The following is a 19,803-nucleotide window of genomic DNA, read 5'->3' on the forward strand; positions in this document are numbered from 1 at the left end:
ATCATATACGATGATTCCTATATCCATGTGACTTTTGATATAAACGGATCAGAGGGACTGCCCCAAAAGTACCAATGTAAAGGACATTACCCTCCGATGACCAACTAGACACAATCACCCTGAGTCAATGCGATCCACTGACAGTTCTGAAGGAATCCATCAGAGCTGTGGCGGGTAGCTATCCCTGCCAAAGGCCCTGTGGTCAGCTGACGTGATGACTCCCATCAGTGAGCTGGATGACAGCTTACTATTCTGAGGCCAACAGGACGGATACTAACCCTGCCTTGTGGTAGGACAAATAATCATCCTTTGGGGATCCTGTTAAGAGACAGATTACCAAGCTGGAGGGCCCACAGATCTAACCCTTGGGCAATCTGGACCTATGCTATCTTCTTTTATAACAGAAGCAAAGCTGGGTTTTTTTCCCCTAAATATTTCAAGTCCAGAGGGTAACCCCTCTTGCTATGCAATGCAGGAAACAAAACAGGCTTCTGGGAGTGGGGAAGTTCCTGCTGTATTTTCTTTCGTAGGGGCTCTCCTTGCAAAATTCAAATGAAGCCTCTGTTGTTTCCTCTTCCCTGACAGGCGCCAGCCATGTCTCCAATTCCATCCCACGCTGAGGAATGGCAGCATGACGCCACTCAAGGCCCTCTCCAGACCCACCAGAAGCTTGGTGATGACGTCCTCCCCGGAGCTGTCTTCTTGCAGAGGGCAGATGGTATGGATGAAGGGCAGGAAGGTGTCTGTGTAGTCAAACAGGTAGAGGTACAGCAGACAGAGTCTCGGGGAGCTCTTGAGGGCGTACAGCAGGAACAGGGACCTGCCTGGGTTCACGGCCTGCAGAGGATGAGGCGGGTGCAGGGACTTGTTACAACAATAGCTGCCCGCTCCCCACCCAGGCTCCTTCCGCAGTCTCACGCCCTCCTCCACGTGGTTTGCACTGGGAATGAATGAATGAATGAATGGGAAGAAGGGGCCAAGTAATCCATCTGTTAGGCTACGTTATAGAAAGATCCAGTCTCTCTCCATGGGTGGGGAGGGATAGGGGGATGAGAAGCAAGCTCCTAGGCACATTTAGAAGAACACAACCTTTCGGGAAAGTAATCAGTGGGCACCACTTGATAAAAAAATCAGAAGGCCTCACGCACAAAATATTTAGTGTTGCATTGTGCATAGTAGAGAAAAAGTGAAATCTGTGACCTCAGTCCTGAAGTTACTGTAGATATTTAGCCCAGAATTCATACAGCCATGGAGGAATGTATAGGAGGGGCGTTGGATAATGCTCACGTTACAATGTTAGGTGAAGAAAAGATCTAAGATGTGTAGCCATCCACCTCCACAGTGTCAGTGCCGTGAAAGCAGGGCCTGCCTGATTCAGGACTCAGATCCCCTTTCTAAAGGACCACCTGGCTCACAAGAGATGTCAGTACATGTTTGCAAAATGAATACAAAAATAAAACAGCTGTTTTAAGTACACTCAGAAAATTGTCTAGAAGAAAACAGAGCAAAACGCAATATTACCCATGTCTGAATCTCAGGTGGGATTAGGGTCAATTTATTTTCATTTTCTTCACTTCTGTAAATTTTGCTATAATGAATGTACATTTATATTTTTCCTGATTATAAAAGAAACTTAAAAATGATTCAACTTACTTGATGCTACTAAGCATCAAGTAAAATGGGCAAAAGATGTGAATGGACACTTCACCAAAGAAGATAGAAGGATGGCAAATACGCACATGAAAAGATGCTCATTATCACTAATCCTTAAAGAAATGCAAATTAAGCCAGTGAGATACCACTGTACACTAATTAAAAAGGGGAGGGATGGGAAGGAGGGCTTACAAAGGGGCGGGAAGAAGCTTTTGGGACTGATGTATACGTTCACTATCTTGATTGTGGTGATGGTTTCACAGGTGTGTACATATGTCAAAACTTAGCAAATTGTACACTTTAAATATGTGTATGTCAATTATAGCTCAACAAAACTGTTAAAACATATTCAACTTATTTGATGCTATTAGTGGCTTACCAATAAAGCTTTTAAAGTGTGATAACGGTTACATTTAAGAAGACAGTCCTTCTCTTTAGAGCTTCACACTAAAGTATTTAGGGGTGAAATAACATGATGTGTGGATATGCTTTGATATAATTCCAGGACTGGGGGTGTGGGGAGAGGGTGGAGGGGTACAGATGAATTAGGAGTGACCATGAGTCGATGCTCGTTGAAGCTGGGTATGAGTACTCTCTTCCCTCTATTTTTGTATGTACCTAACATTTTCCATATTTAAAAAAATTTTTAGGAGGTCCAACTTGTGAAATGGCTGATTCCAGGTCTGGGGCAGGAAAGGTACATGAGTAACTTGAACATCTTGTCGTGTGAGAACGGAAACTATCAAAGACTAATAAATCATGTTAAAAGGACTCATTAGCAAGTACGCTGTACCTCAATTCAAAAGTTAAATTTAAAAAATGGACTCAGGGAATAATTTGAAGAGACTACTATTCAAAAAAGATGGGACAGTTGGAGCATGAATTAGAATAACTATTGAAATGTATTCAAATACATCAAGAATGTCAAAATACTCAGTTATTAATAATCCTAAAGAAAGAAATTGGTCACTTTTGGAGGACAACAGGGAAGCAAATTCTGAAACTGGTAAGGAAATGGAGAAGATCAAGCATTTAACCTGCCCTTCTGGTATAAACTGTACTTAGGATAATCAAAATGGCTGTTGACAGAAGATTTCCTTTTTATTAAAGATGTATGTCAGCTAACAAGATGAAAAAGAAATGAGAGAGTTACAGTATCACCATTTGGCAACCCTTAATGAACTAATGGATCTAAACAATCAATGATCATGGGACATTATGAGCCTCTTGATGGAAGAAAATACCACACCTATAAAGCAGCCTTGCCAAAACACCAAACCTAAACCAAAGTAAGCCTCTAGTCCTAACTCCTAGATTATAGGATATGCAGGGGAAGAAGGGACCTGTTAGGTGACACCACAGAGAGATAACCGGCAAAGTACAAAACGTCAGAAAACTACAGGAGAAAATGATCTGGTTTCTTCAACAAATAAATGCAGGGTAATGACAGAGGAAGGGAGAATCTACAGACTGAAAGAGACTTAACAGACATGACAACCAACAAACAACCCAATTAAAAAAAATTCAGAAGACCTGCATAGACATTTTTCCAAAGAAGACAGTGAGATGGCCAATAGGCCCATGAAAAGATGCTCAACATCACTAATTATCAGAGAAATGCAAATCAAAACCACAATGAGATATCACCTCACACCTGTCAGAAAAGCCATCACCAAAAGCACCACAGATAACAAATGCTAGAGAGGGTGTGGAGAAACGGGAACCCCTGTATACCGCTGGTGGGAATGTAAATTGCTGCAGCCACTGTGGAAAACAGTATGGGTGGTCCTCAAAAAACTAAAAATAGAGCTACCATATGATCCATCAATCCCACTCCTTGGAATATATCCAAAGAAAACAAAAACACTAATTTGAAAAGATGCAGGCACCCCAATGTTCATAAGAGCATTATTTGCAATCGCCAAGATATGGAAGCAACCTAAGTATCCATCAACAGATGAATGGGTAAAGATGCTGTGGCATATAAATACACACACACACACACACACACACACACACACACACACACACACACACACACACACACAATGGAATACTACCCTTCCATAAAAAGAATGAAACTTTACCATTTTGCAACAACATGGATGGACCTGGGCGTATTATGCTTAGTGAAATAAGTCAGACATAGAAAAATAAGTAGGTATATTTTGACTTATATGTGGAATCTAAAAAATAAAACAAACAAATGCCTATAACAAAACAGAAACCAACTCACAGATATAGAGAACCAACTAGTGGTTACCAGTGGGGAGAGGGAAGGTGGGAGGGGCAAGACAGGGGTAGGGGATTAAGAGGTACAAACTACTATATATAAAATAAGCTATAAGAATATACTGTTTAGCACAGGGAATATAGCAAATATTTTTATAATAACTTTAAGTGGGGTATGATCTATAAAAATATTGAATCACTATGTTGTACACCTGAAACTAATATTGAAAACCAACTTTACCTCAAAAAAAAAAAAAAAAAAAGACATGACAACCAAATGTGGACCTTGTTGGGACCCTGGGTGGAACAAATCAACTGAAAAAAAAAAAGTAGGGTATTTGAATACTGACAAATTATTTGATAATATCAGAGAATTATTCATCCTGGGGGGGTATATTGTGGTATTTTAGTTTTGTTTTTCAAGAAGTCTTTACTTTTTAGGGCCTCTCCTGGTGGTCCAGTGGTTAAGAAAACGCCTTCCAATGCAGGGGACACGGGTTTGATCCCTGGTTGGGGAACTAAGATCCCACATGCCACAGGGCAACTAAGCCTGCGCGCCACAACTACTGAGCCTGCACCCTGTGGAACCCGTGCGCTGGAACTAGAGAGAAGCCTGAGTGCCACAACGAAGATCCCGCATGCCGCAACTAAGACCTGATGCAGCCACATAAATTTTAAAAAAAAAGTCTTTACTTTTTAGAGAGTCAATAAAATGTTTACTTATGAAATATATGCTATCTCAGATTCAAAATAATCAGGGGTAGCAGGAGTAGGTATTACTGAAATAAACACAGCCATGAGTTGCTGTCGTATGGGCTGATGGAAGTTTTGTACTATTATCCTGCTTTTGGGTATATTTGAAATTTTCCATAGTAAAAGTTTTTTGAAAAATCTAACTTCTAAAAATTATCTCTATATTGTAACGTAGGTGAGACATAGAAATATGGAAGTAGTTCTTCATTTTAAAGCAATGTTTCCCAACCTTTTTTTCATTATTACCCCTTGAGGAGCCTTTTAGACATTTTTTTCATAAGCCCTCCCCTGCCCCATGAATCGTTAACACCACAGACATACCGTGTGTCTGATTATGTCCTGTGGTCTTTGGAGGGCCACAAGTCACTGCAATACTTAACACTTTTCACCCCTCAAGAACCAATGGCCTTGGGGGCGATGCTGCTCCTATTGGGTGTGCAGGCTCTAAAGGAATACAGGTCCCAGAAATAGAGCCCGAAGGCACCCAGCCACTTGGGTGTCTTGGTTAGTACGAGACAAAGGGAGATGACTGGGTTACATGTTTGTAGGTCTGGGATCAGCTGGACCAAAATATCCCAACTCTGGGGCTACCTTCTGTCAGAGAAGGAGGATAAACCAACCTCCCAGTTAGGTGGTTACGATGACAGCACTGCTGTGGGGAGCTGTCCCTCTCAGGTCTGACGAGAACAGTGGCACTCAGGGGCAGCCGCACCGAGGGGTCTTACCACACAGCCTGCAGGCTGAACATCAAGCGACCACCCCTGGGGAGGGGCTGAAGCGCAGATCTGAAGGAGCAGACTGATGATAAGATTCTGCCTGCTCTTTACAGTGGGACCAGAATACCATCCCCATTCACTCTGGTGAATATTAAGTTTACTTTGACAGATTCTAAATAGAGGCTCATTGCTGGATACAGGACCCAGAAAGGTTCTGTCAGATATTAAAACCCACCACAGGTCTAACATTGGCTACAAGAAGTCCAGAATTTGACCGCATTAACAAAACTAATAATTTATGATAAAAGAGAAGTAGGGATTTTTTTTTTAAACTGACAAACAACACAGAAAACAACAAATCATCTATCTTAGGACCCTATCCCCATTCTTCAAAAATTCTGAAACTAGTGTTTTTTCAGCTTTGAAGCAATACATGCACAAAATAAACACAATTTTTTCAAACGGCACAGAATTGTATTAAATGACAAATACAATTCACCCTTCCACTCAAGTCTCAATCCCTAGATGAAAACATTGTTAACAGTCTGTGTATCCTTCCAGAGGTTTTCTATGACACATACAAATGTGTAGCTTTTCTAACGTGTTTTTCTTTATTTTCAGTTAACAACTTGGGTATCATTTCTTGTTAGCACACCCAGGGTCACCTCGTTCCTTTGTAATGGCTACATGTATGGGTGAGCTGTATTTATTTAACCTGTTCCTAACAATGGGTGCTGAGGTTGTTTCCCACGTGCTATTACCAGTGACACTGTGGTCAACATCTTGTTTAATAATTTCTGTGACTCAAACATTCAATTCTCACTGTGACTCTCTGAGGTCATTGGCTGAGGAGGAAACGGGACCAGGAGGCCCAGGGACTTGCTGGCGTTCCCACAGTCCGTGTGCCCTGGAGGAGCCTGGCGAGGAGACCGGGAGTCAGGCTGCCGAGCCCTCTCTTGATCACAGCGCTATGCTGCCTGTGCTCTAAATGCAAAGAAGTGAAATTGTAGACCAAAGAGTAGGGGCGGTTTAAACTTTAATAGTTATTGATAAACTGCTCTCCAAAGAGACTGCGCCAATTTAGGATCCACACACGTGAGTGCCTCTTTCCTCACGTTATGAAAGTTCTTATCCTTGATAATGTCACAGGTGAGAATGACGCCAGCGGGTTGTCTCATTTGTACCATAATTATCAGTGAGCATTTTTCCCCCATAAACTTATTGGTTATTTGTATTTATTTTTCTCCATGATGTCTTTTTTAGGGTATAGGTATCTGTACTCCAGACACTCTATGACTAATAAAAAATAGAGTATTCGTTTTACACTACAGTATTCGCTAAATTCTCTCTGTGAAGGAGAACCAGGTACAGTCACACTGAAGAACAATTTATCAGCATCTGGTAAAGCTGAAGATGTGCGTTACTTGTGACCCAGTAATCCTATTCCTCAGTGTATAGCGCAAAGAAAGTCTTACACATGAGCACACGAACTTTCCAAGAATGTCCACAGCAGCCCTGTTTCTCATAGCAAAAATGGAAATAATCTCAGTGGCCATCAATGGGAGAATGTATAAATGGTCATGCACTTGTGCAGTGGAATATGGCACAAGAGAAAAAGAGAGCCACAGACAAAAGCTACTTGCAGAAGGATAATAAGCTCAGTTCATGCCTTTTATGTTAAGGTTAAAAACCTAGAACATTGTTCCTAGAGCTGTGGATATATACCCATAACACAAGTAGAAAAATAGGCTCAGGAAGGATACACAGGCATAGGGAAAGTGGGGATGCAGGGGGCTTCGGTTTTGTCTGATGTATTCATGAGCAGTGGGCAGGCAGATAACTGATATCTGGTGCTCAATACTTATTTTCCATTGAAAAAATAGAGTTTACCTTGTATTCCCAGAGGTTTTGCGGGGGCTTCACACCCAGTGCTTTGACTCGCTCCAGTTCCATGAGGATGGCTCTTCGGTGGCTGCTGTTTTCTATGGTATATGGTGCCCTGGAAAATTCTTCCTCTGTCAAAGTTAAAAGCAACCTAGGGTGTGGGCAAGGAGATAGGAGGAGATGTCTTTTGAGATTACATCCTGGAAGCAAACTTTCCACAGTCGGAGTTCCACCTTATCAACACAGATAAACACTTTAGGCTTGAGGTAAGACACCTAACATATGAAATAAGATTAATAATAGCAAACAACTGAAAGCTTACTATTTGCCAGTCCCTCTATTTTTTAAAGTGTGTGTGTACAGAAAAAAAAAATTGGGAAGAAATCCAATAAAACATTATGACATTAAGAGTAGTTGTTTGGGGACTTGCCTGGTGGTGCAGTGGTTAAGAATCCGCCTGCCAGTGCAGGGGACACGGGTGGGATCCCTGGTCCGGGAAGATCCCACATGCTGCGGAGCAACTAAGCCCGTGCTCCACAACTACTGAAGCTCACGCACCTAGAGCCCATGCTCTGCAATAAGAGAAGCTACAGCAGTGAGAAGCCCGCGCACCACGATGAAGAGTAGCCCCTGCTCGCCGCAACTAGAGAAAGCCTGCACGCAGCAACGAAGACCCAATGCAGCCAAAAAAAGAGTAGCTGTTTGAGGATAGTGATTAAATAAAGATAAGTGTAGATCCCTTATCTGTTCCCTTTCATCAGAAGACGTGAATTCACCTCCACAGTGATTCCTTGTTAAAAGTGCCCCGTAAAGGTTTATTCCCTTTCACTCAACAATTCCAGTTTTGGAATCTCTCCTCTGGAAGGAAGACAGTTACAGAAAGACATATTGTATTAAGTGGGTAGAGAAGTTTCTTTAACTACAATTCAGGGCGAGGGTGGGGAGGTGGTACAACTTCTTACAAAAAACAGACAAAGTGGGAGTATTTTGCTTCCTCAATAGAGAGTCAAGTGTTAAAAGCTCAGTTCAGGGGGAAAAAATGGACCAGGGTGGGAGGTGGGGCAGTCTAGCAGTGAGTGGACTACACGTCTGACTCAAATGGGTTAGAGAGCGGCTGCCTGGTGGTCTAAGTAACACCCCTACGTGTTCCCCCTTCAAGGAAGGGAGGGACCCTAGTAAAGATGGACAGGGCTCCGGAAGGGGCAGGGGGATTTGCTGATGGGCAGAAGCAGGCTGACGCATAGCTCAGCGATGAGTGAGCTCCTCAAACTAATAGGTTCCTCAGAGCATTTGCACAATGTAGTCTGGTACCGTCTGGAGCAGAAAAAAGGGAAACACCACATATGTGTGCTGGTAGAGATTGATTAACAGACTCTAGCCTATACACATACATATAAACACAGGTTTGCTTAGTACAATCGTATTTCCAGTTTAAATAAATAAATAACATGTTATTTAACACATCTATATGTATGCCTGTATAAACATTGAAAAAAATCTGGACAGGTGTCCAGCAAGATGATAATAGTGGTTTTCTCTGAAGAGCAGGATTATGAAGGTATTTCATTTCTAATGTCCTACAATTCTACTTTATTATTTTAAAATAAATAAATATATGTTACTTTTATAATCAGGAAGCAACAAACAATTAAAATGTCAGTCGATGACATAAAATGGTTCAGCTGCTTTAGAAAACAATTCAATGGCTCCCCAAAAGGTAAACACAGAGTTACCTTATGACCCAGCATTTCCACTCCAAGACAGTACCGAGTATTGAAAATACACGTCCACACAAAAACCTTTATATACAAATGGTCGCAGCAGCACTGTTCCTAACAGCCCCAAAATGGAATCAATCCAAATGTCCATCAACTGAAGAATGGATGAATGAAGAATGGAAATACTCTGAACAGGCAAATCCAGGAGACAGAAAGTAGAATGGTGGTTCCCGGGGGCTGCGGGAGGGGAAAATGAGGATTGACTGCCTTTAGCAGGAGCTCTCTTTTTGGGGATGATGGAAATGTTCTAAAACCAGACTGTGGCGATGGCTGCACATATCTGTGAATATATTAAAAGCCACTGATTATACTCTTTAAATGGGTGACTTTTGGGGTTACGTGGATGGTGTCTCAATAAAACTGTTTAAAAAATGTCAGTGACGTATCAGAAGATTTTGCTTCTCACCTTCCATTTACTCTTTCAGATAAAAACCTGTCTCTGTAGAGAGAGGCCCAAGGGCCCAGCTGCTCCAGCCAGAGGACAACTTCTTCTGCTGTCCATGTGGCCACAGTCTTGTGCACCAGGAGGTCGTGCTCAGATTCCCTGCTGCTCCAGTGATACACCAGCAGGACCACCTGGGGAAAAGTGACATGGCCCTTATTCCACAGCAGGATCAGAGACGCCAGTTTCTAAATATGTGAGCGTGGGGCCGGGAAGGAAAAAGCTGAGCTGGAAGGGGATGATGCCAAGTCCATAGATATGGAAGCCGGCAACACCACTGCCACTGAGATCTGGGGAGCGTGACCCTTGGTGGGCTCATCTCTGCTGAGTCTCAGGTCGTCAGGGAACAGAGACAGGAATAGGACTCACTGCAGGGCACCAGGGAGCACTGCACCCTTTTCCCCATCAATTTGGCCAGTGTAACTGACTCGCGTGCCTTTTCTATTGGAAAATTTGTAATAGTTAGATTTTTGTAGCATGGATAGATCTTAAAAAGAAAATAGTCTCTACACTGGAAGTTAGTGAAGGGCTGTGCTCAAGACATGGCCTTGAGTTCCAGCTTTAACACCTTTCTGCACCGGTTTGCTCCTCTCTACAGCAGGAATAATAACAGTGCCTATTGCATAGGTTGTGAAGAGGATGAAATGGGACAAAGCTAACATTTACTGGGCTCTGAATATTACGTTGCATATACTTGCATAGGCAACATACCCAGGTTTCAATGTACATAGTGAATTACCACATTCGGTCACATCATTAATCATTTAGGGGTATTTCAACAGAACTGACTTCACGGGAAACTGTGGGAGGGAGGGGGACAGAGAGACATAAACTTACTGCCACACCAGTTAAAGCTGTGAGCACTCCGGAAAAGAATCCCCCTCCCCTCTGCTGATTCACTCGGCCAGTGTTGGGAGCTGAAAGAATCTTATCATTCCCATACTTCTGAAAGGCTGCGAGACTCTGGACTACATCATTATTCTGCTGAATGTCTGCAGATCGCATTCTAATTGCATCAGGAAATAATTTTTCAATGGCATCCCTATGGAGAACAGAAAAAAAAAAATCACAAGACAGTTTTTTGACTGAGTACACTTATAATGTTTAGAGGCCAAAATAAAACTACTATCAACATTTAATAATATATAAGGATTCTAGAAGAATGGACAAGAAGATTGGTTATGGCCCTGTTGGTAGCAGCAACAAATCAGAAACACCTATATGTCCACTGTTAGGGCAACAGCTAAATAAAACATAGCATATTCAAACATACAGTGGAAATACATTCATACAGTGGAAACATACATAGTTTTAAAAATGAATTTACTGGATATCACTGTGTATCAAAATGAATAAATTTATCCACATTGTTGAATGAAATAGTAAACTGCAGAAACACAGTACACCACTGATGTGAGGAAATATTTGCATTTCCTATTGGCACATAAATGTATAAAAGTATTTTTAAAAATCTGAAAGATGACAACTAAGTCATAACTGAAATTATTCTGAGAAAAAGGAAGGAAGAATTGTAAGATGGGGGAGGAGGGGTTGAAGGGGTCTTTATCAGCAATGTTCTGATTTTTTTAAAAGAATGTAAATGACTATATATGTACTGCTTATGTTATTAAAAATTAACTCAGAAAAAAGGTGCAGTTCAGTAGTGAGAGTGAGACCAACCCTCAGGTCATACTGTAGGCTCTTCATTTTCGATTATACACAATCAGAGAACCCTTCTTCAATTTAAGGTTAACCCGCAGGTAAACCAAGGCTGAAAGGTCAGAGCAAAGTGGTGTAAATACATCTCCTGTGAAAAAGAGAATGCTGGGTTAATGTTTTCAGTGGAACTTCCTGGTACTCTGTTGATAACAAGAAGGCAAGAGAAAAGGATTTTAGCCTCAAAGACCTCACAGGGACATGATGAACATTATGAAGGGAAGCAGAAATAAACCTGCTATCTGAAGGTCTTAACAACTGTTGTGTGATGCCATGCATGAGAAACTCTATTAATGTGATAAATGCAACAGAGTTTAGTCAAAGATTATGAAAACCAGCATCAAACCAGTTTTCGAGAATCATACAGTTAGACCATCTTCTCTATGAGACCTAGGGTGTTCTCAGTGAATACACATCAATAAGAAGTATTATGTGCATAGGGTTACAGACAATGGTCTGATAACCAGCGTTTCTTTCTTTCCCCCATTTATAATAAACAAACAAATCACGGTCACCTGTGAGGAAGGGAGTCGGGACTTCCAGGTCCCTGAGCTCCCTGACTCACATGCCAGCAGATCCAGAATGACCCCTGAGGCAGTGGGCTCCACCCCTCTGGCCTTTCCAGATGTGGCTGCTCCCAGTAAGAGAAACCACACTGTACAGGCCCAATGAGCTACCCACGTGAGCTGAGCATTACCTGAGGAGAATATTGACTTTGGGGAAACCTTCCCATTTTTCTCTGCATTCTGGACACTCTGTTTTCTTCGAAGAGGCCCACCACAGAGCTAGGCAGTGCCGGCAGAAGCTGTGCCCACAGTTCAAGGTGGTTGGGTTAACCAGGATGTCGTAACAGCAGTGGCAGGAAAATTCCCTAACAGAAATCCGAGGGCTGCTGCTCTGGAGAGGGTCCTCTTCCTCAAGGCTTGTCATGTTCAGATCATTCTGCGGAGACTCTTCCATCTCTTAGCAAATTCTGGGATCCACAGACATAGAAAATTCGAGACTCAGAAAACTGCTGCAAAGCATCGTGAAATCTAGAAAAAAAGAGACAACAACAGAAATAGGAAAGATAATATAGTAGGTGTTTGAGATTACAGTCATTCTATTGATATTAAAGCTCTGATTTTTATATGTGACAAATTTGGTTTCTAAAAATTTACATTCCATAAACCACATAAACATCACTAAATTTTTCTGACCTATTGTCATAGTTTCAAAAATTAGGTAAAGGGCTTCCCTGGTGGCGCAGTGGTTGAGAGTCCGCCTGCCGATGCAGGGGACGCAGGTTCGTGCCCCGGACCGGGAAGATCCCACGTGCCGCGCAGCGGCTGGGCCCGTGAGCCATGGCTGCTGAGCCTGCGTGTCCGGAGCCTGTGCTTCGCAACGGGAGAGGCCACAACAGTGAGAGGCCCGCGTACCACAAAAAAAAGAAAAAAAAAATTAGGTAAAGCAAAATAGTATAGTGGAAAGTTCAATGGACTTGGATGAGGGAGGCTGGAGAATTCTAGATCCTTCCATTCTGCTAACTTCCTTTGAAGATGTAATTTCTTTGGCCTCAGTTTTCTCAATGAAATTTCTGAAGTCCTTTCAACGTACATACTTTTAAATAAGCCAGCTTCTTGGCCCATGAAAATGTCTGGAGTCGGCAACAACAGATGTACTTCATATAAATAACAGAGTTTATCCAAACAAATCTGCCTTCCCCTTAGGTAATTAACTCTTTTGACACCTGATTTCAGAGGCTTCCACAGGAACAGTACCTGGAAGACAGTGAGGTCTGGTTCTCTGAGGTGCCCTGTGCCAGGTCCACTTGCCTGGGGCTTAATATCCACCCCCCCACACACCCCAAATCAACCGAAACATGCACATCCTGCCTTCTGGATCCCACCAGTTTGGTGCCACAGAAACACACTAATGTCACTAATATGCAAATGGCTAAGGACCATTCTCTTCTCATCCTTATCTGGGTCTTAAGGGATTTTTTTATTGAGAAGCAGTATGATGGTGCCATGGAGTTAGAAGCTCAACTCTCCATCTCCGGGATGGTGCCTAAGTTACCTGGGCTCTCTGAGCCTTGTTTCCTCAGCTGTGGAATGGTGCTTACAGTACACAAACCTTCAAAGCTTCTTGTGAGAGTTAGAGATAGTGAACTAGGGTGGTGGATGGTGTAAACAGGGGCTAAAGAAATGATTATTCAGATTGTTACTGGAATTAGCATGGCGTAGGCACTGGTGGGGAAGAGTTTCTCAATCTCACTGTTGTTACAGACAAGAAGGTAAATTGCTCTCGATCACCAACACTGGTCACGCAGAGAAGGGCTCTTTGCAGGCAGTGGTTAAGAACACAGGTCCCTGGGCTGGGCTGCCTGCATTCTTACCCCAGCTCTGCCATTTACTAGCTTTGCGCTCTGGATTTCTTTGAGTCTCAGGTTTCTCATATATAAATAGGGATGGTAATAGTATTTACCCCATTGGGAGGTTTTGAGAGTTAAGTAAGAGAATGCAAGTAAAGTGTCTGGCATACAGTAAGTAGACCATAAATGGTAGTAATTTCCCTGATTTTCAGGGAATTTTATCACTTTTTACAGGGCACAAATTTTATATAGAGCATGATAACACTATATTTTAAACAAGCAAATCTATAAACAAAGACTAGAAGAAAATACAATGAAGTATTAGTAGTTGGTTGGGTGGGGGAGGATTGTGATTTTCTTGGTTTTGGTTTTCTGTATTCACCAAGCTGTTCTTAATGAAAATGATGTTACGATAACTGCAAAAATATAGAGAAAATTATAAAAAGCAATCATATTTGCTCATTATTTGTATGTTTAGGAACATCTAAACATTTTCTAACTGCTTTCCTTTGGGCAGCCTCTTCAAATTACTAAGGAAGTAGGAGATCTTATATGTATAGGTTTTTAGAAAAAGGAATCATCATTTTGATAAAGTAGTTCCTTTATTTGGCTACTAAGGATTAAACAACTACCATGTGGACAGTATTATCCCAGGAAATAATAATTGGACCATTGCTCGCTACTGACCATCTCTGGGGAGCTGGGCACTGGCAGGCACTTTAAGTACATTCATGAGCACATCTTGATTCAGTGTTGGAAGAAGGATTATTATTATTATTATTATTTTTTTTAAGAAAGGGCCTCCTGCTCAGAGTCTCAGGAGACCAGAAATTGGTCACCCCAAAGCAGTGCCCCTCAAGCAGACCATTTCACAGGGAAACCATTAGGGAGTAAGCTGGGCTGGGCCCAGGCTGCAGGGCAGACAAGAGGCCGAGAGCACTGTCTCCAGGCCCAACCAGTTCTCCTCTGCCCCCTCAATGTTGCCTACCAGGTGACCCCCAAGGACACACCCTCCAGCTGACCCTGCAGGATCTTGCCCCCAGGCCACAGGCAAGGCCTGGATGGAGGCCAGATGTTCCTTGGCCTGGTGCCAGGCCTCCCAGAGGGCTGACACTGTGGCCGCAGCTTGCTTGCCCACCAGCCTGCCTGGCCCCGACAGTGTCCTCGGGTGAGGAGTGGGCCTGCCCTCGGCAGAGGCGTGACCACCACTGCCCACCCACAGACGGGCTGACACAGGGACAGGAGGCTGCAACAGGATCCGGTTTATTCTGCTTTGGAAGGGTGGTCCTGAGAGTGGCAGGTGCCACCCTGTCCGGGGCAGAGGGAGGGCCCAAGGGCTGGTTAAGGCCAGTGGTGGGAGACGCAGGGGGATAGGCAGCCCCTATAATGCAGTGAGGCCAGGTTGAGGCCCGGAGGCAGCTGTGGTAGGCCGGGGCGATGCCCCTGCGCCCAGGGTGGAAGTCACCGGGCTGGGACCAGGCCATGGGTACGGAGCCATGACCCAGGCCACATGGGCACCCCGGGAAGTGGGGCACAGGGTCACAGGACACGAAACATGAAACACAGGCACATGAGTAAGCACGTGGACAAGTGGGCACAGATTCACAGGCCAGAGGAACACCCGGTCTCAGCTGGACACATGGACACCATGGTGGTGCCATACAGACCACAGGGGACAGACACATGGACTCGATGGCCACAGGGGACAGCCCTGAGCCATGAACTGCGAGGGACAGGGGAAGGGGGCCTTTTGGCATGACTGCACTGGAATTGCGAGAAGGGGGTGCTGGGGGCAGCCCATGTGCAGACACCGGGGCTCAGTCCGTCTTCCACACTTTGTTAAGCAGCTTCACCACCTCGTCGTAGATGACAAACACGATGTCCACGTCCAGGCACACCCGGCCCAGGCGGGGGACGGTGCCCTTGTAGAACGCCTTGGGGCCCTCGTTCCTCAGGATCTGCAGGCCGCGGCCCCACGTTGTGTGGTACTTATGCGCCTCCAGGCCCTGCATCCGGGTCTTGATCACGTCCAGAGGAGTGTTACCACAGACACTGGCTGTGCCTGTGATGGCGCCAAACACACCAGTGATCAGAAGGGTTCATAGGGGCTTGTTGGGGTTGTCCCCTTGGTACCAGTTGTGCAAGGAGGTCACGACGAAGAAGAGAATGGCCTGGTTGGATCCCTGCTTCAGCACAGTGGCCACGATGCCCTGGCAGGTCCCTTTCAGCCCTTGTTCCCAAACGATCTCCCTGACTCCGTGGAAGAATCCTCTGTATTTGGGGCTGGGGTAGGTCTGGTCATGGATTAACTTCACCTTGATGGTCTCCATGGGGCACACGACCACCACGGCATCTGCCACACCAGCGCCCAGGCCGCACAGCAGCCCGCGTGTGCTGTCTAGCCATCCCTGGGCGTCCCGCATGTGGTTGCTGAGAAACTCGAACATCCCGAACCGGACGGCCGCCTTTGGGATGGAGCCGTAGAGCAAGGAGATGAGGCCGCGGTACAGGCCCGGTACGCCATGGTTGTGGACCGTCCGCCGCACGCAGTCCCCGATGCCCTCGTAGCGCGGCGGGTGCAAGCACTCGTCCAGCTGCAGCTGCGTCTTCACGTGCTTGGTGGGGAAGGTGATGCAGATTTCCGTGTCGCCTGCCAGGATCGCCTTCCCCGGGTGTGTGAGGGTGGCCTTCCTGGGTGCGGGCGCCCCTGCCGCCAGAGTGTGGGGCGTGGCCATGGTGGGCGGGGTGGGGGGCCCGGCGGCGGGCCCGGCGGCGGCCTCTCTTCTAACAGGGGTTAGAAGAGATGGGCTTGAATTGGGCGCTGTTCTTGGTGTTTCCTGGGGAGCAGTGAGTGATATACCTGGAGATACAGGTCTGATACAGGGTCTTGCGTGACTGGTTAATGAGAGGTGGGCAGATGGGAGCACATAAAAGTTTCGGAGGCATTGAGATCAGCAAAGCTGTCCTTGAGGATGATAAATCTCATCAGGAAGGCAGGCTGAGCTGGGACAAGGCAGAGGTGAGGTGCCGTCACTTCTGAGACTAAGGTGGCAAACATGAAAATGCAAAGAAAGGGATCAATCTATCCAAGAGATGTTACAAAAATCCTTTATGGGCTTTGGTGATTAGAGAGCAGAATGATCAAAGATGTTGTCTAGGTTCTAGAACAGGGGAAGAAGAACAGTTCTGCTGATAGAAATGAGTCACTGTAAACAAACGGAGCCCAGCTTTAAGAGAAGTAAGTTGAATTTCGGAAGAGTCGAGTTTGCAGTGATGACCAGAGCTCCAGGTAGAACTGTCTAGTGAGCAGGTGGAGATCTGAAACTGGAGCTGGGAGTTAAGGGGGAGGCCAAGTGTATGGATCTCGGAGTCATTTGAAATGACAACATACATGGAAATTAATTTCTCACAAATTAACCTTTTAAAACTAGAATGCACTAATAATTCTTAGTTTACCAGATCTGAAAGTTTATTTCTCATGAGAGAAAACAAATCACACACAGACATCAGAAGTGTATTTTATAAGTCATGTTTTGGGACTTCCCTGGTGGTCCAGTGGTTAAGAATCGCCTTTCAATGCAGGGGACGCAGGTTCGATCCCTGGTTGGGGAACTAAGATCCCACATGCCGTGGAGCGACTAAGCCCGCGAGCCGCAACTACTGAGCCCGTGCACTCTAGGGCCCGCGTGCCACAACTAGAGAGAAGCCTGCGTGCCGCAAGGAAAGACCCTGCATGCCACATAAATAAATAAATACTTAAAAAAAATGCAGAGGGAACAAAATATGAAGGATCTGTTTTTTTTAAAAAAAGTCATGTTTTGAAAAGCTGAGGTGGCCACTAACTCTGTTTTTTAATTGTCTTTGACAATCTAGAAACTGCATGGACTTTGATTACTTCTTAGGAATCTTGCTCATTTCATTTTACCCTAAATTCAAAAACTGGAAGTTAACAGAGAAAGAATGCACAGCTTAACTGAATTCAGCTGATCTCTTCTGCTACTTCTGTCTGTAAGTATTTGGGTTCTTTCCATTAAAGAAAGCAGTACTTTTAGAGGACGAAAGTGCCTCTTACGTGATAAAAAACTAGCTCAGATACTAGAGTTCCAAGTTGTGGCCTTCTGACTTGGATAAACACACCCTCCTGCACTGGCAATGGTTAAAGGCTTCTTTGAGGAGAAGGCCCAATGTTCCTTTGAGGATGCTGATAACTGTTCTCTACAAACTTGGCACACACACCAGCAGGTTGGAGCTGGTTTGCTGGCTGAGTTCCTTCACAAGGAAGCACGTGTTAGAACACGCCCGCAGCCTACTGCTCTTTCCACCTCGTCGCAAAGCCTCAGAGAAGGCTTGGGGGACATGGTTAGGACAGGGGCGAGAAGAATCATTCCATTCCCACTCCCAGTGCCCTGTTCACATGGAGACACTTTGGTTTGTGCTTAAACATCACATGAGGGCTTCCCTGGTGGCGCAGTGGTTAAGAATCTGCCTGACAATGCAGGGGACACAGGTTCAATCCCTGGTCCAGAAAGATCTCACATGGCCGCGGAGCAACTAAGCTCGCGCCACAATTACTGAGCCTGTACTCTAGAGCCCGCAAGCCACAACTACTGAGCCCGCGTGCCTAAAGCTCGTGCTCCGCAACAAGAGAAGCCACCGCAATGAGAAGCCCGTGCACCGCAACGAAGAGTAGTCCCCGCTCGCTGCAACTAGAGAAAGCCCGCACACAGAAACAAAGACCCAATGCAGCCCAAATATAAATAAATAAATTTAAAAATAAAATAAAATGATGGCTGGAACACCACATAATTGAAGAGCACGGCGAGACCACTGGACTGAGTCACTCTGAAGAGCTGCAGTTTCTGAAAGTTGAAGTTGTGTCTTCAACTGATGTCTGGATTGGCACTTCAGGGTGTCAGGGCACACTCTGAAATCACTTGCCAAGCTTGTGTTTGTGCACACGAGTGTTTTCCTGAAGGAAATCTATAGTTTTTATCTGATCTCAAAGGGGACCAAGACCCAAATTAGGTTAAGAATCATTGTTTATCCAGTGGGATAAGGGCTTTCTTAAAGTACCCACTGCCCTGGCTTCCTAGAGTGCCTGTAATGAGCCCAGGTGAGACTTTTCACAGTGTGGCTGCATTACTGTCAAGAGCAGCCATCCTCCGTGACCTGTCAGTCTCAACAGTGGTAGCCACTGCTCAGTGGCGACATCTAGTCTTTTTCTTCACGTGGTGCTTCTCTTTCTCCCCCTCCCTCTTGCTCTTTCTTTCCTCATCTTCCTTCTTCTCTTCTTTTCTATTGAATTTGGTGCCAGCATTAAAAAAAATCTCACTTCACATAAAAACCCAGATTCCTGGCTGCTTCTGAAAATCAGAAGATCTGGCAACACTGGGCTCTCCTTTTGTGTGACAAGAATCAGCTGAAGCTGAGTATCTGAGCAGCTGCCCCCTTCACACAGGGCCAGCTGGCTCCAGTTTGCTGCAGTCCTCACCCAGCTGGTTTCCTCATTTCCACTAGCTGCCTGACCCTGTGGAGATCTGTGTTTTCACAACCTGTTCCATAAGGTAATGCCTTCACGGTCTACCGATGAGTGTTTGACATTTCTAGTTAACTGGCCTTAGGTTAGAAAGCTTCTGGAGTTCTATCAGCTTACTTATTGCTGACAAAGTGATTGCTTATGAGGTTTCCCACACAATTTTCTACATTCTGCTTTAGCGTCAGAGGCTCAGTAGATTGTGTGTGTGAAAGGCTGTGGATGAACCTGAGGGCAGGGGCCAAGTCTAAAAATTCTAAGTCAGCTTTATTCTCACCATATTCTCACAGACCTAGCTCAAAATGAGTGAGAGTCCGGGGGTTTCCTATTTATCAAATATTTCAGTAGAGGCCTTTAAAACACTTATTTTAATTTTTTGGACCTATTACTTACTTCCTGGTTCTGAGAGACAGTGTAATGCATCTCAGTTTTAAAATCAGAAGACAGGTTCTGATTCCCAGCTTCACTACGAGCTGTGAGATCACAGGCAAGTTATTCATTCTCTCCAAGGCTCACATCAGCATATATAAGCAATGGGGTTACTGCTCCTGATCTCACAGGACTGTCCTGAGCATTAAGAGCACAGCACACAGGAAGTGCTCGATAAACGTGGTCCCTTCTTCCACAGCACGTTCCAGTGGGTGACATTTCCCAATCCATACAAGTAACGAATCCCTAAGCGGGTGGTTCTCATGCCCATGCCCCATAACCAACAACTTCCTCTACCATGTAACATTTACTTA

The 19,803-nt window shown here is 44.7% G+C and overlaps 1 protein-coding gene and 1 pseudogene across 1 annotated transcript in view; both read right to left on the reverse strand.

The window, feature by feature from the left end:
- BFAR (bifunctional apoptosis regulator) overlaps positions 1 to 19,803 on the reverse strand; it is a 28,800-nt gene that overhangs the window by 3,984 nt on the left and 5,013 nt on the right. The window contains exons 2-6 of the mRNA XM_027117330.1: positions 11,872 to 12,208; positions 10,296 to 10,500; positions 9,423 to 9,592; positions 7,245 to 7,389; positions 664 to 837 (exon numbers count right to left, since the gene is read on the reverse strand). Coding sequence (XP_026973131.1) covers positions 664 to 837; positions 7,245 to 7,389; positions 9,423 to 9,592; positions 10,296 to 10,500; positions 11,872 to 12,134 — 957 coding nt within the window. The 5' untranslated portion in view covers positions 12,135 to 12,208. The remainder of the gene's footprint in view (positions 1 to 663; positions 838 to 7,244; positions 7,390 to 9,422; positions 9,593 to 10,295; positions 10,501 to 11,871; positions 12,209 to 19,803) is intronic.
- LOC113626175 (tricarboxylate transport protein, mitochondrial pseudogene) lies at positions 12,575 to 17,153 on the reverse strand (annotated as a pseudogene).

This window comes from Aethalodelphis obliquidens, unplaced genomic scaffold, assembly GCF_003676395.1.
Source record: "Aethalodelphis obliquidens isolate GAN/ISIS:26980383/991018 unplaced genomic scaffold, ASM367639v1 scaffold18, whole genome shotgun sequence".
Lineage (NCBI taxonomy): Eukaryota > Metazoa > Chordata > Mammalia > Artiodactyla > Delphinidae > Aethalodelphis > Aethalodelphis obliquidens.